The sequence below is a fragment of the Colletotrichum paranaense genome (assembly GCF_030867605.1).
Source record: "Colletotrichum paranaense strain IMI 384185 chromosome Unknown Scaffold_4.1, whole genome shotgun sequence".
Taxonomy (NCBI): domain Eukaryota; kingdom Fungi; phylum Ascomycota; class Sordariomycetes; order Glomerellales; family Glomerellaceae; genus Colletotrichum; species Colletotrichum paranaense.
In genome coordinates this window covers 1,790,870-1,806,306 of record NW_026848962.1, presented here as the reverse complement: position 1 = coordinate 1,806,306, position 15,437 = coordinate 1,790,870, and the positions used below count along the sequence as shown (strand labels likewise).

At 53.0% G+C, this 15,437-nt stretch overlaps 7 protein-coding genes across 7 annotated transcripts; 3 read left to right on the top strand and 4 right to left on the bottom strand.

Annotated features, from left to right (window-relative positions):
- Window positions 1-545: 545 nt before the first annotated feature.
- Window positions 546-3,058, bottom strand: CPAR01_05602 (ATP synthase subunit alpha; the record flags this gene model as incomplete). Its single annotated transcript, XM_060489879.1, has 7 exons — window positions 546-809; window positions 867-1,384; window positions 1,450-1,918; window positions 1,973-2,093; window positions 2,155-2,211; window positions 2,350-2,507; window positions 2,753-3,058. Coding segments are annotated over 7 exons (1,893 nt in total), but the record flags the coding sequence as incomplete, so codon positions are not given.
- Window positions 3,059-4,160: 1,102 nt separating this feature from the next.
- CPAR01_05601 (ribosomal L5P family protein) lies at window positions 4,161-4,806 on the bottom strand (the record flags this gene model as incomplete). The annotated part of the gene is made up of 3 exons (XM_060489878.1): window positions 4,161-4,454; window positions 4,521-4,603; window positions 4,662-4,806. 3 exons carry the CDS (start codon window positions 4,804-4,806, stop codon window positions 4,161-4,163), a joined length of 522 nt encoding a protein of 173 aa, XP_060351344.1.
- Window positions 4,807-5,273: 467 nt separating this feature from the next.
- Window positions 5,274-6,222, top strand: CPAR01_05600 (LSM domain-containing protein; the record flags this gene model as incomplete). The annotated part of the gene is made up of 5 exons (XM_060489877.1): window positions 5,274-5,297; window positions 5,460-5,531; window positions 5,592-5,903; window positions 5,959-6,040; window positions 6,092-6,222. 5 exons carry the CDS (start codon window positions 5,274-5,276, stop codon window positions 6,220-6,222), a joined length of 621 nt encoding a protein of 206 aa, XP_060351343.1.
- A 1,545-nt stretch (window positions 6,223-7,767) lies between these two features.
- Window positions 7,768-8,580, top strand: CPAR01_05599 (uncharacterized protein; the record flags this gene model as incomplete). Its single annotated transcript, XM_060489876.1, has 3 exons — window positions 7,768-8,306; window positions 8,360-8,447; window positions 8,503-8,580. 3 exons carry the CDS (start codon window positions 7,768-7,770, stop codon window positions 8,578-8,580), a joined length of 705 nt encoding a protein of 234 aa, XP_060351342.1.
- A 1,526-nt stretch (window positions 8,581-10,106) lies between these two features.
- CPAR01_05598 (uncharacterized protein) lies at window positions 10,107-10,196 on the top strand (the record flags this gene model as incomplete). Its single annotated transcript, XM_060489875.1, has 1 exon — window positions 10,107-10,196. One exon carries the CDS (start codon window positions 10,107-10,109, stop codon window positions 10,194-10,196), a length of 90 nt encoding a protein of 29 aa, XP_060351341.1.
- Window positions 10,197-10,445: 249 nt separating this feature from the next.
- Window positions 10,446-10,642, bottom strand: CPAR01_05597 (uncharacterized protein; the record flags this gene model as incomplete). Its single annotated transcript, XM_060489874.1, has 2 exons — window positions 10,446-10,544; window positions 10,598-10,642. The coding sequence occupies 2 exons, from the start codon at window positions 10,640-10,642 to the stop codon at window positions 10,446-10,448; spliced, it is 144 nt and encodes a 47-aa protein (XP_060351340.1).
- Window positions 10,643-10,834: 192 nt separating this feature from the next.
- On the bottom strand, window positions 10,835-11,334 carry CPAR01_05596 (uncharacterized protein; the record flags this gene model as incomplete). The annotated part of the gene is made up of 2 exons (XM_060489873.1): window positions 10,835-10,852; window positions 11,050-11,334. The coding sequence occupies 2 exons, from the start codon at window positions 11,332-11,334 to the stop codon at window positions 10,835-10,837; spliced, it is 303 nt and encodes a 100-aa protein (XP_060351339.1).
- Between the last annotated feature and the right edge of the window lie 4,103 nt (window positions 11,335-15,437).

Below are 15,437 nucleotides of genomic sequence, written 5' to 3'. Positions count from 1 at the left end.
GCCAGATGATGTCACCTGCCGACATCCCGTACTATTTGTGAGTTGACCCGCTAGGCGGCCGAGGCCGTCCTCAGAATCCGGCGCGCTCTTAAGGGCCCGCCGTCCTCCTTGCGCGTTCCGGACTGCTATTGGGAGTCCGGCAAGATGATTTGTGAGCGGCAGCTGACTACTTCAACGACGCGGTAGCTTGCCGTTAGTACAGTAAAGCGACTGAAATTTCACGATTCGCAGCCGAGCCTCGTCTGCTTTACTGTACGAATTTCCAGACTACAACATATCACGGCGAAACAAATTACTGGGAACAAGTTCATGAAAGGACAAAAGGAATCGAGGGCGTTAATTGAGTCTTGAGCTCTATTTTACAAGTGGTTCGACTGGAGATCCTTCCCCAAATATCGCGTCCCCTGGTGCTTCCCTCGGACCGGCGCAAAACCCTCGAGATTTCCTCACGCCTCTAGGCAAACAAAAACTTCGGTATAGACAGCTACATCAACCCCGAGCGCTCCCAGTCGGACCATTTATTATGTCAGGTGAGACTTAAAAATTTAGCCCAGGAAGCTCTTGGTGAAGGTGGTGATGACGTCCTTGAGGCGGGCCTCAAGGTCCTTGCTGAGGGCACCCTCCTTGTCGATGGTGGCAATCAGGTCGGACTCGTTGGTGCGGAGGTGGGACAGGAAGTCAGCCTCCCACTGGAGGATCTTGGCGACGGGGACGTTGTCAAGGTGACCGTTGACACCAGCGAAGATGAGGGGAACCATCTCGTTGACGGCCATGGGGGAGTACTGCTTCTGCTTGAGGAGCTCGGTCAACTGTAGAATTGGTCAGTACTTGTCACGAAAGGAGGTACCAATGTATTGTCAACTTACGCGTTCACCTCTGCTGAGGGTCTGCTTGGTGGAGGCATCCAAATCGGAACCGAACTGGGCGAAGGCAGCGACCTCACGGTACTGAGCCAAGAAAAGCTTCAGGGAACCAGCGACTTGCTTCATGGCCTTAAGCTGGGCGGCGGAACCGACACGAGAGACGGAAAGACCGACGTTAATGGCGGGACGGATACCCTTGTAGAAGAGCTCGGACTCCAAGAAGATCTGGCCGTCGGTAATGGAAATGACGTTGGTGGGAATGTAGGCAGACACATCACCACCCTGGGTCTCAATGACGGGAAGGGCAGTCATGGAACCACCACCAAGCTTGTCGTTCATCTTGGCAGCACGCTCGAGAAGACGAGAGTGGAGGTAGAAAACGTCACCGGGGTAGGCCTCACGTCCGGGGGGACGACGAAGCAGCAGGGACATCTGACGGTAGGCAACGGCCTGCTTGGACAGATCGTCGTAGATGATGAGGGAGTGCTTGCCGTTGTCACGGAACCACTCAGCGACGGAGGCTGGAGAGATATGTTAGTTTCTTGTCTTCTGAAAGTGTGACTAAACTGCACGAGTGTTTACTTACCACCGGTGAAGGGAGCGATGTACTGAAGGGGAGCGGCCTCGGAGGCGGTGGCAGCGACGACGATGGAGTACTTCATGGCATCGTTCTCCTCAAGGGTCTTGACGAGCTGGGCGACGGTGGAACGCTTCTGACCGACGGCGACGTAGACGCAGTAAAGCTTCTTGGTCTCGTCGTTGGAGTTGTTCCAACGCTTCTGGTTAAGGATGGCGTCGAGGGCGACGGCAGTCTTTCCGGTCTGACGGTCACCAATGATCAACTCACGCTGACCACGGCCAATGGGGACCATGGCGTCGATGGACTTAAGACCAGTCTGGACCGGCTGGTTGACGGACTTGCGAGGCAGAATGCCGGGAGCCTTGAGCTGAGCACGGCGCTTCTCCTTGGCGTTAAGGGGGCCCTTGCCGTCAATGGGGTTACCGAGAGCGTCGATGACACGGCCGAGAAGCTCGGGACCGACGGGAACATCGACCTATAGTGTTGTTAATAAACATTGGCCGTAGTCGAGTAAGCATGTTCAACCTACAATCTCTCCGGTACGCTTGACAGTCTCGCCCTCCTTGACCAAACGGTCAGAACCGAAAAGCACAACACCGACCTGGCCGGCCTCGAGGTTCATGCACATGCCCTTGACGCCGGAGGCGAACCTATAGGTGAAATAGTTAGACGCGATGCATCTCCGAAGTAAGTAAAGGGCGCTTAACGTACTCGACAAGCTCCTCAGCCTGGACGTTGGCCATGCCGTGAACACGGGCGATACCATCACTGTTGTTCCCTCGCCGTTAGCAAAAACTTTTTCTTGGTGCCGATGAGTTGACATGCGAGCTCCTCGTGCAGTCCGATGATGCATTGAAGCTTTTCCGATGGTAGCTCGCGATGCCGAGAGATGCCGCTTAAACGTACCCGACGGACAGGACGCGGCCGGTCTCGGCGAGACCAGCCTCCTCCTGGACACCACGAATTCTCTGCTCGAGGATGGAAGAAACCTCGGTCGGGGAAGCCTTGGCCTCGGCGTATGTGCGAGTCTGCATGTTGAAGACGGCGGGTGCGGCATTTCGGGCCTGAGGGTGAAAAAACAGGTTAGCCGAACGGCCGAAAATGTTATGGGCGGCTCCTGCCCCAAAACAGCAACGCATCCCCCAAGGGAGCTCGATGAAAAGCTCTTCCACGCCAGCAACGCGACTCCCGCGAGGTCAAAAAAGCTCGGAGGGACCTAATTGGATATCGCGGAATCGATTGCTGATGTTTTTGGATGGAATTGACGTCGGTTCGGGGATGGAGAGGTTGACGGAAGGTGTGGACTTACGGCGGCGACTCTGCCGGCAGCAGAGACGGCGCCGACGGCGCGCGTCGACTGGCGGAGGGCGTTGCGGAACATATTAGAAGATCTTGGACACTGTCTAGATCGAAGGAGAATCAATTGCAATAGATGCAATTGAGTGGAGGGGAGATTGGGGTTGATGAAGGTGCCTTTGAAGGAGTGCAAATCGAGTCTTTTTTGGAAGAAGCCCAGTGGAGGGAAAAGAGAGTGAGGAAGCAGTGGAGCCGAAGCTGTGCTGGCCGGCCAATCACGGTGGGCCGTCGAGTTTTGCCTCAGTCCAACCCGAGATCTCCCTAACAATTTCCGACCACCGCATACGTGCCCGTCGTGGCCCCGTAACCCCGTGAAATGCCTGACTTACATAAGACAGGGGGAAAAGACGCTCTGACATTGACAGGTCTTTAACGCGCTGGGAAGGACGATCTAATCTCAACCGAAAGGAAGGGGAACTGGGCCCGAGTGAAAAAAAAATAAAACATAAAAATTGGTGCCAGTCTGGCTTTCCGCCGCACCCATTGAGTTTGCGATGAAATAGCTGTCGCCATCCATTGCGATACCGGGACTTTTCAGCCATCGCCCCGGTAATTGTCTAGGTATCATGATAGCTTCAATTATCCCTTGACCTTACCTATTCTCATATCTGCATGCATGCGCTGTTCTCTTAGTCCAGGTAGCTTCCCAGTGTTGTCCCCCCCCCTTCCCCGGCATTTTTGGTGCAAAGCTCTCCACTGTGCAATTCCACTCTCTTGAGGAATGCCAACCTCTCCGACTTCAAGCACTCATTGGGAGCCCAGAGGCACAGGACACAGTGCACGTATACGGAAGGCGTACTGAAGCTGTGGGACTTTGGTGCCTCCATCCGGCCGGGAACACCGAGCCTGACCGCCTCGGAGCAATGTGAAATCCGAGTCGCATTTCTGCCGTCAGCCTCGTAGTCTTACCCGCCGTTGAGCCTTGAGGCCAAAATCGGATCTCAATGCAACATTGGTCACGTGCAGCCTCAAGAAGTGAGGTCAAATCTTGGCAAGGAAAATTGGCTTACCACTTCACACGAGATGGGAGACTTAGGCCGTGAGTACAGTATTGTAGCTTATTTGGACTAAAATAGACTAGCTAAACCACCAACGCCTAGGCCGCTTCCATATCGCGGGCCATCGTCACCAAACAGAATCATGAGCAGCATCACGGTAAGAAGGAACTTGTGTTGTAAGCCGGCATGACGCCGGTCGGTCTCTGAGGCCGCGGCTTGACTGAATTTTTGCTCAAGTCAAGCGTGTTGTATGAACAACTGCTGGAAAGTACATGCCTTATAAGCCAGTTTCCCATTTTTCGCCAACCGTTAACCCAAGCCGTCCCAGTGTCTTTTTTCGTTCGTCGCAGGAAATGAAAGCATTTATCGGACAATGCCATCGAAGCGAGACTTGAACCACTTGACGGTCTCGTCACGCTTGATGCGGTGGCCAGAACCGATGCGGCCCTTGCAGCGGCGGCGGGTGCCGACGCGCTCGCCCTTGCGGGTCATGCAGACGTAGAAGTCCATGCCGTAGATACCGATGGAGGGGTCGTACTTGATGCCGAGATCAATGTGCTCAGAGATACCGAATCCGAAATTGCCGGTCTCGGAGAAGTTGCGCTTGCGGAGCTCGTACTCCTTGACCTTGAGGCCACGCTCGAGAATCTCCTCAGCCTGTAATCATCAAGTCAGTCCACCATCCTTCCTGCGCAGTTTCGAATTTCGCCAAAATTGTCGTACCTTGGGGCCACGGACGGTGACGTGGACAGCAATCTTTTCGTTACGGCGGATACCGAAGGTACGGACGGTGTAGCGGGCCTTGCCTGTCGGGTACTGTTAGTTCATTGTTTCTTGTCGTGGGAACTTTTGGTGATGCCGTACTGTAGACGGGGGTTTGACCGGACAGCTGCTCCAACACCTTGGCGGCACGGGTCAGTCTGTCACCAGACTCGCCGACGGAGATGTTGAGAACGAGCTTCTGAATGTGAAGCTCGCGCATGGGGTTCTGGGTCTTCTCGGACGACATTTTGGCGGTTAGTACTGCGGTACGGCTGGCTGGGCGTATGGTGTCGATTGTCGATTGTCAAAGTGGGAAAAAGTTCGGCGCCAATTGGCAAAAAAAGACTTTGTGTTTTGGGGGGTTTGCGAGCCCTTGCAAGGAAGGTGGGTGACGACCCACTTGGAAGTGGTGCACTCACCCGTGTTCTTAGCCACAACCACGAGCCACAGAAACCCAAGTAGGTGCTTCCATCAGCCACATCAAGCTACGTACCGATTGCAAGCATGGAGGGTCCCGTCGTTTGGCCTCAGCCTTCCAAGGTTCCCTCAGCCTCCCGAAATTTGTCTCCATATCCTCTGACTGCTGAAGCTCTGCCTATCGCAAGCATCAACAGTCGCGCTGAAGTCTCTCAGGCTTCGCAACAAGTATAACATCAATTTTTTGAAGACTTAGAGCAGCTACGAAAGTAGCTCCTCACACAAACATCACCCAAGATGTCGAACAAACAGGGCAAGATGGTGAGCAACTCCTGACCTTTCTCTCAAAGTTTCAAGGTTGACAATACAGGCTGACACGAAGTTCTTCATTTCTAGGCTGGTTACGTACGTAATTTTCCTCGAGAACTACCCGACGATCGATTCAGGCTACTGCGCAGGGTACAGACTGACGCGACTTAATAGATCAACTACCGCATGAGGGTTACCTTGAACGATGGCCGCCAGATGACCGGACAGATGCTTGCATTTGACAAGGTGCGCAACCCAATTTTACCCTCAATCGCGTCTCTACAATCATGCTGACAATCTGTACAGCACATGAACCTCGTCCTCGCCGATACCGAAGAGTTCAGACGCGTCAAGATCAGACAGAACAAGCCTGCCGCCCCTGGCGCTAGCTCCAGCTCCGGCCAAACGATCGAGAAGGAGGAGAAGAGAACCCTCGGCCTGACGATTGTCCGCGGCGCACACATTGTCTCCCTGTCAGTGGAATCAGAGCCGCCCGCGGACCCCAGTGCACGACTTGGAAAGAGCGCGCCTGGCGGAATTTCGGCCGGTCTCACCGCTGGTCCTGGTGTTGCGCGACCCGCCGGCCGCGGCGCCGCCCCGGCTCCCCCATCACTGGCCGTTAGTACCCCACTATTCTCTGCTCATGAGCTTCGGACGCTGACTTTTGACGTAGGGCCCTGCTGCTGGCGTTGGAGGTGGTGCTCCTCCCGGATTCCCTGGTTTCCCTGGTGCCCCGCCCTTTGGTGGACGTGGTGGTGAGTATACATACCCCTCTGACCCGCGAATGCGCTTCTCACACTTTACAGCTCCTCCCCCGGGCTTCCCCGGTGCCTTCCCGCCCCCGGGCTTCCCTCAAAACGCCCCCTTCCCTCCTCCTGGTTTCAACCCTGGCCCTCCTGGCGGAGCCCCGGGCTTCAACCCTCCCCCGCGAAGATAGGCTACGGATAAAGATATCGATACCTCGCATGCTTTGTAGTTGGAGGATGGTTCACGGATACCATTGGCGTTTGGGGATGAATGTCAAGATTACGAACAAAAAAGAAATCGGGCAGAACAGGCACGTTGTTAATCGGCCTCCTCTCTACCCCTGAACAAGTCATAGGTCAACTTGCCAACCTATACGCGTTGGATTTGCGGAAAGAAATGGGCAGCATGGATTCATTCGACAGTTCTCCAAGTCACTTCGAGGAGGAGCATAGGTAACCGGCGATTGCTGTTATATCAATACCTAGGCAGCACAATATTCACCACAACGTACCACCTCATTGCCATCCCCCCAACCACTAATTCGGTTCTTCATGTTGATTTTGATGTGATTCCTGACTGCAGAATGGTGTCTTGGTGATCGCTGAGCTTCTTAGACGGTCAGATACTTAGTCAATTGCTGGCTGAACATAAACAGCCTATCAACAGCTCCCATCTGGCACAACTGTCGGGGATGGCGTTGAGCATATTTGAACAGACTTAGAAGAATATAGATGGAAACCTGGGGGCACTGAAAAGCGGGATCGGAATCTACCTTATGGGCACGGCATGTTCATCGGCACACTGCAGATGGGCTTCCCTTCCCGGAGCATCCGTTTGTTTGATGGCATATCCTCAAACTCATGCAGATCCGTGTGCAGAGATCAAATACCGCACATGACCAATTGGAAACTTACACATGAATGAGACTACGTTTGCTCTCGGCAAGCCTTGAAAGTCAATGATTTGCATTCTCATTCCTACACATGCTGCGAGATATTCCCCGTGACGCAACCTTTGCGAGAGGGCTATGGCGTCTATCTACCTTAGTTCGGGTAAGGTAGGCGAAGTAGGTTGGAAGGAGCGGGTGAGTGTTGACTGTGCCTTCCACCTGAATACCCAGGAAGCCCATATATACCCCTCCAAGCCCATTCCTGTCACCAGCCAGGAGGCGCCCGTCTAGGTCGACGTGTCAGGTCAAACTGGCTGGGTGGTGGAGTGGTTAATGGTCAACAATTGAATTCTTCACCAACCAGCCTACTCGACGACAGGCTCAGCGCATACGAGAGTACCCGAGTTTGAATCCCAGCATGAGCACCAAGAGATGTAGCCCCCAGTCCAGCACCGGGGCGGTGAACTCTTATTTGGTCTTCTCTACATGTTGACGCTTACCTCATGCGACTACCTCAGAGTAACGTTTGCCCCTTCCTAGCTAAATGTTTGGTGAAGGAGCGGTCGTTGCCCTTGCCTGTCTTGCAAACGGCAGGTGCGTGATCCCGTCGTCTACATGAGGTACATCCCTACCTGCCTGCTTCAACTCTTCCACGCCGTCTCAGACTTTGCCGACTTCACTCCATTTCCTTTCGCTCCTACCTTGTGATTCCTTGTTTGCGAGGACCTTCTCGCACCTGAATCATCACATCCTACGGTCTGGTCACCTTCAGGATCTCAAATCGTTGGTCTATTCGTCCTTCCAGAAAGACCTTCTAACCTAAACATGGGTCGTTGGGGATTGCGTATGCTGTCCTGCCCTCTCCTCTCTTATTCTCTGCTGAACAATGATACATCAGGTCTTTCCGAGGGCGACAAGGATCTTGACATCGTCGCCGCCATCAGAAAAACTCTCGGCGATGGTCCTGAGAAGCTTGATCTCTATCTCATGATCAATAAGACTGACATGGTTGCTCCTGTGCAGACGAGAGAGTGCTACAAAACTGAGGAACATGCACAATTCCTCCGCGGTTTCGTCACAGAAATCCGAGGACGGCTTGACTCCGGAGTCGGCGACGAACTCTTCAAGAAGTATCGAGCCCTCGAACACGAGGATCAAGGCCAGTACCGAACCATTGTGGTCGGCGCCTTGATGATGCGTGGTGGAGCCAAGATCAAGGCAGACGACATGCAGCATCTACGCGACCTCGTTCCCAAGATACCTTGCCAATATCGCTTTGCCTTGCCGATGATGGACTTTGGTTTCCGTGACCCCGGAAAAGCGCAATTCCTTGCTGCACTCGACAACTATCAGCCGGGAACGCCTCGAGACTTTCACGAGCCAAGGTCAGTATAGCCGGATTGTCCATACGAGGCATCGACTGACAGCTTGGGCTTAGCTGCTCCCATTGCGGCAAGATTCACGCAGACCACGGTATCAACCTGAAGAAGTGCGGCCACTGCCAGGCTGCCTGGTACTGCGGCATCGTAAGTACTCAAGCTCGATGGGGTTCTTGGAAAAGTGAAGCTGAAATTTCCAAAGGACTGTCGAAGGACCCATCGCAAGATCCACAAGGCTTCGTGCAAGGCAATTTGGGAGAAGGTTCTTGCCAACGTCTAGGACCTGGTGATGAACAGACACCAGCCTTCACCACTTTGGCAATATCATACAGCTTGATCTTTCCTCGCGGTTAGCCATTCGGGTGGGTAGCATGAGTCGCCGGCATTGGGTTGGTGTGAGACGCGAAAGAAGATATGGAAGTAAACGCATCTTTCTCGGACAACTTTGGTCTAGGTGCTGGACTGAAATCGTCAGATGAGTTAGGCAGACAGGAGAAGATCCAAATGATACGGTTACAACCAAACACAACCAAACCATCGTATATTGACCCGTCTCGTAGTTGTTTGCTCAAGCTTTTGTCCCGAAGTGGCTGAGGGCTTCTGTGTAGTTCTTCGGAGTGGGGGTACGGAAAGATAGTCAGATAGCAATGGAAAGTCTTCAATGATGATCCCCGAGACTCTAATGACAGGAGAAATATCCCATAGTTGCTCTAGATCATCCCTTATGCCACTAAGGACCGGTCACTAAGCTCAAATGCTCGAGTCCCACGTGGAACACCCAACGAACTAATGACCTCGGTTCATCGCCCCAAAGACATTGGCGATTTTCCTTGCTCTAGGCCTGCGGCTCGTGGAACGCGGATGCAATAGAACAGAATGCCCAGCAACAGCAGCTTGATGTCTACGCCGAGATCTGTGAGTGAATTACCACATTGCTGTCTCGAAGAGTCTACATGTATAGGACTATATTGCCACGGTTGAAGATGGTTGTTGATTTACACAGGTTGATAAACGGCCAATTGGTCAAAGAAGAGGCTTCACACGTGGAAGGGCAATGAAATCATATCACCTCTTTGATCCAATCCCTCTACCATCAGGTAGAAAATCTTCAAGAAAGCAACTCGAGTCACTTCTCCATCGCACCCAACCCCAAAGTACAATGTGAGAACGAAGGGAACAGCAACGAGGTAGAGTACGCCCACCTGGAGAACCGGCCTTAGACGCATATACTCATCCCGGCATCGGCAAGGTTACCACCAATCACACATATATCATCGATTCACATGCCTGACGGAAGCTCTATAATCGAGCAAGTACCCCGACCACAAATAACATGATACTCATACACCACTCCAATATGGAGTACTCAACACGACTTTACATCTCGCTCGTTAAGCCAGCAGTCGACGTACGTAGTTTAACGTTCGTCACATTCTCAAAGGTCTGGTAAGCCCAAGATCAAAACATGCCGTCAAAGCTGCGTACGTCAACTTGTAATCTTAGTGATGAAAAGTCCGCTCGCCTCGGGCGTCAGTCAGACACCAGAATGCTTTACCTGGCACGCCTAAACTAATAGCTTCCAGGATGAAACGAAACGTCGGTTATCGAGCAAGACCAAACTAGCAAATGGTGAAATGCATGGTCGGTATCGCTTAAAGATATGAGAGACAGTTGACTCCTTCTTCCCCATCCCTTCCACTCCCTTGCCCGAGTCCCTGCCGAGCACAGCACAACGCTCGATAGTTCCTGTAAGTTCAACAATAAAACGTGGGAGAGGGAAAGGAAAACAAAACGATTTTCTTCTGTATGGCAAGACAAGGAGGTCCAAACGTTCAAACGTGGTTTCCAGGATTTAAATCGGGTAGATCATCCCTTTGCATCTATCCCGTCATCTAAAGCTTTCTCTCCCTGCGTAACTCGCCATCAACGGCCGCGGCGCCGGGGCACCGGGGGTATATTAAAACGTTGTCACTTTCATTTCCACAACTTTCTCTCACCTGCCTCCCTGTCACAGCACCCGCGCAAGATTGCATTGTCTCTCTTACTGACTTACTTACTCCATCCCAGAGCACGCGCCCGTTGGAACGGTTACCACTGCACAAACTTTTCCATTTTTGTCTCAGCTTGGGTCGCTTCGGTCGTCGACTACGCACTCCCTCCATGTGTAGGAGGGGAGCGATGGGTCAATGGTTTTGTGTATGTCTGGGGCTGGAACCCGCGTGGAGATGAAGACATTTTTCTGTTCAGTTGGTGTCGCATGTCGCGTGTTCGCGTGTCGTAGCTTCTAGAGGTCGTTGCTTACTAGCCGTCCCAGCTTGTCGGTTCCACGAGTGAGAGAACATGGATACGAGATCCGCTTGGAGCACATCTACCTCTGTGATACCAAGAATGGAGATCGCTTTTTTTTCCCGGCAGCAACCTCGTAGGCTCGAGTCGACGCCCTAGATCTCGAGATCTTGGCTACCTTCAACCGTTTATATGCCGGATAGAGACTCCCGTCCAGAATCGAGATATTAAAGAAGGTTGCTTTCCGACTAGGCGACGGAAATAGCCTGTGGCTTGTTAGTACGGCCGTCGTGGCCAAGAGCCGTACGTCCGTGAACCTCCGCTAGGTGATGAAAGATTCCGGAAAGGCTTCGACGGGAAGAGCACTAAGTCGACAGCGAAAGGGCCCAGACCTCAGGACCGACTACCCACCGCAGTCGGAAGCAGACGCCCAGTATCCCCAGCCACATCGGCCGCAGCGTACCTGCACCGACAGTGTGAAGGTCTCGCTGCTGCAAATGTCTGCAAGCAGATGGACACCATTGGGAGGGGCCGCGCCGTCATGCCTTCCCGGAAGCTGCACGACGGGGAAGCCGGTCTCGCCGGTGTTCAATTCTGGAGCAACATCTCGAGCATTAGGGTATCTGGACCGGAACGTTCCCGGACCCCGGTCGTGATCCCACGTTGTGAGCACGATGTAGGCGAGAGCTTGCTGCACCCCTTGCATCACCAGCTCTGCGTGGTGATGGAGGCCTGCCGCCACCGACATAGGCATTCGTCGTCATCCGGCACGGAGAGGCGACTTTCTGACTCGAAGGCTGCTAGGTACACACACATCCTGCTATGGTTTTTGCTTTTGAGAGGAATCGTTTTCCTGCTAATAAGCTTAGGAGAAACACGTTTGATGTCTCTCTTCTGGGGGCTTGGCCGATAGACAATCGACGAGAGCGGGTAGCTACAGCAGAGCTCATGGCTTTCAGGGTTGGAGGTGGTTTGCTTCCGATATTGCCAATCCAAATCAAAAGTGATGGCCCGAGATCGCTGCTACCCGTGCGTCACAGAGTGTCGAAAGGTGCCGAGAACGGTGATGTGCCTTCGGTAGTGATTGGCGATGAGATCGTGTGGCTTGCTCGGGAGGGTGTGGCTGTCTGATGGCCCGATTATGTACTTACTACGGCTGGCGACATCTGTGATTGAATGGGGAAATCTAGCCGTTCATGGTTAACTCGACAAGATATGACAAGAGATCGGATTGGCGAAAGTGTGGGAAGAACTTGCTAGGCTCATCCTCCGTGATACGAGAACAGCCAATGTGCTCTGGACACACAGTACGACTGCTATATGTTACGGCCGCCCGCAAGGACGCGAAAAACCTTGGACGACCGAAACCGTGGTAGTATTTGTGTAAGCTGAAGAGGAGACGAGCTGAAGAATTTGTAATGCCTGTCACGCGGGATAGAAGCTTATGGAGCCTGGCTTGCCTGGATAGACAGTCGTATTTGGCGATATGGCATTGATGCTTAGTCGCATCGCAGTCTTGTAAGCTTGTCGATCCATCCGTGGACCATATGCAATAATTGACGGCAGATGATCTGGTTATGTAGAGCGCAATGCCAACTGCTTCGGAACCAACGTCGCATCAAGTCTAGGAGCAAGCACTCTTTGAGTACCTTGGGCGGGAAGAAAGGCGATGAACAGCTGCAAGACTCGGCTAGCGACCTCCGCCAAGCTGGTTTACTGTCGTTGACTACTACGAAGTCATTTTTCCCTTTTCTGTCACGGGGAAGAATATTGACAGGGTCAGTACGCGTTTCAAGTGATTGGCAGTTGACATTGCGGATACAGTGGACAGGAAATATCGACTCGAACTCGCGAGTCGCGGACAGAAGTAAGTGATGCCCACGCTCGAAAAGTTGCATGACACGATGGCCAAGTTATCATGCCTCGTAGTCATTGCTTTTTCCTCTAGATGCTGGTTGCCTCGCACAACACCTACTATGCAGGTCTCAAGTCTAGCAGTAGGTATTGGAAACCCCATCTTTATCGGATGCACAACAGTACAGCCGCGGTGACTTTCGCCACGAGATACCTCAGAGGACACCATGTTGTTAGCCGCTGTGTAAAGTGTGCCATGGGTCTCTTTCCTGAAGTAATTTGCAGCACTTTTACACCTGCTTGGCCTCTTGTCGACAGCTTACGAAGGGCTCACCCAAAATCGGCGCCATTGGGTGGCTCACGAACTGGCTAAATCATTTGACCTGTGAGGGAGGTGGCAGAGGCGGTGTCCACACCGAAGTCGGAAAAGCAATCAGTCGAGACTGTGGCGTACCTTCGCTTGACGGCACTGCCATAACTAGTGCTTGTGTATTGGCTGACGCCGCCATGGCCAATCACCAGCCCTCATGATTTCTGGTATCTTCTCACTGACGACGGTCAATTGGATGAGCTTGCCCCTCTCAGGTCGAGCTACCTAGATACTTTGGCGACCGTCGACTTGCATCCGGAAGCGTGAGTACGGCGTCCGGAGGTATTGTCTCAGTCACCAGTGCGATGTTTCCGTACTGGAGCGGGTCTGCCCTGTGATCGAATGAGAATCCCGGAAACGGTAAAGCTGCTGATGAAAATCCACCGGAAAATCGTCCATTGATGAGAGGTCAGAGTCGGGATTGGGTGAAGGTATGCCAAAAGAACTGCCCATCGTGTGGTCGACAATGACCTGAGACCACCAAAGTGACTAGACCGCTTCCATTGTAAACTGACTTGAACCTCGAAAGCGGGCTTGACAGTAGGCGTGAGGCGACGACCCAACTTGCCAGCATCTGTCAGCTCTGGATCGTATCGTAGAGGAAGGACACGACGTTGTTTGTGTCACATGAGGTTGCGGTAGGCACGGGCTGTCGAGTCGCAACCGAAGAGCGGCTCCGACAAAGGTAGGTAGGTCCCTGTTGAAGACGAGCTCGGGCATTGGCATCAAGCTGCGGAATCCCGGTCAGCCAAAGAGTTGCGAGTTCTTGAAGAGTCTTCCAATCGGCCTTTGCGAGCAGAAGTTGCTTAACGACACCTATTCTAGGCGTTTCTTCCCATTGCTGTTGACGAATCCCCCCTTGCGCAAGACGCTGGTCAAGCTGGCCTGCCCCTTGCGTTTGGAAGTCCTCCCTAGACCCGCACTCACAACATGAATATGGCTTCGTGGCTCAAGGTCGCTGGTGTCACGGGCCGATCTACGAGTGGGGTGTCTTCCAGCCTAGTCGAACAGACGTTTAAAACCAAAAAGTTGAGAGATTTCTGTGACAAGAGCGGTTGGCTGTGCCCGTTCCGACATAGGACTAAATCCAGGGACTCCTCTGAGCAAGGATCTCTGACTAGAGAAAGGGGCGTTTTTTTTTTCCATTCGAGCCGATCAAGCTCTTGGATCTGAAGTCTAGACCCTGGGGCCGGGACGTTTCGCGGCCGTAGTCTCGTCTCGTCAAGAAATTCAAGCCATTGGTGGCTGGGCTGTCAACTAGGAGGAAAGTTCGTGACTGCATTCAGCAATGAAGGTTTATGACAACGTCCCAGCTAGGAAGCGGAGCTGAGGGAAGATTTGATATGGAGACGCTGCCGAGGGCCCAATTCTTAAAATCCAGTCGGGGAAAAGCAGCGCCGGAGGGTAAATTGCGTGTTGGGACGTTGATAGAAATGGGACGCTTCCGATGCCAGGGTGGCATCCCGGTGGATTTTCTCTGGGTCAACTTGGTGTTGCCATGTTGGAGACAACAAAGAATCGTCCACTCGGCCTTGACATCCGTACTTTGTAATGATACAGGAAAGCCTGGAAGTAGGGCATTGTGTAAGAAGATGCAAAGCTTCCTTCAACTGGCCTGCTTGCACCCTCATAGTGCTGGTTTATTGGCTCGATGCAGCACCCTGCGGTCATTGTGGCTGCAATGAGGACACTCATCTGATGTTGACAAGTTTTGCGTGTTCGCATTAGCGGCGGCGATCTTTTCGGTGATGCCCTCAGAGGGTTACAGGTAACAGAAGTAGCGCGGCTGCCAGGTCGGCCTCGAAATCGTTCGTCGTGTTGCCCTGGCTATGCAATGCGCCAATTATCTGCCAGGAATTTGCGCTCTGACGACAAAGCGAGTCGTGTCTGCGGGATCAACAGGCACGAGGTAGTGGAAAAGGTGACAGCCAGTGTTGAAGACGACGCTCGAGCCCGGTTGCATGCAAGCGAGAAAGGTTGCACAGGGTGCTGCTGTCAATATTTGACGGCGTTAAGTCCAAGCTTCCGTGATGGTGGAGAGAGCCGGGGTGAAGAGGTCGATCACAGCGGCATCATATCAAACTAGGCGCGGACTGGCACAATTCATGCCTGGGTCAAGCTGCCCGAAGTGTGCCTGAATCCGGGGGTGCAACTCTCAACGTCTCTGAAAGGCTCGCCAGATGTCGTGCATGGCGTTGCTTCACGGCGAATAGAGTGCGTAATCGTTTAAGAAAAGGCTTGTTCGGTGCCCAATACCTGGCGACATGGTAGAAAAGAGCTATGATGCGACGTAGGTATCGGTACCAAAGACTCCTGAGGTCTTTCTTTGAGTTGAGGCTATCTCATGTCATGCGTCTCGCATCTTGTCAGGATCGACCTCTGGTGGGTGGCGTCGAGGCTGTTTGCGACGAGAGACAAGACGTAACGGCCGTGATGGGTTTGATAGATGGCAGGAGTGGCTGGTGGATGTCGCTCTCCCCCGCCGACAGATGACAAGCAAACCTGCTCGATACTGACAAGGGAGGCCACTGTGTTACACAAAAAGACTCTGGTGACTGACGGAAGAGGGTCCGAATTCAGCCTCGAAGCTGCGGGAGTGATTGGCCCTCGGAAGGTCTAGCATGGAC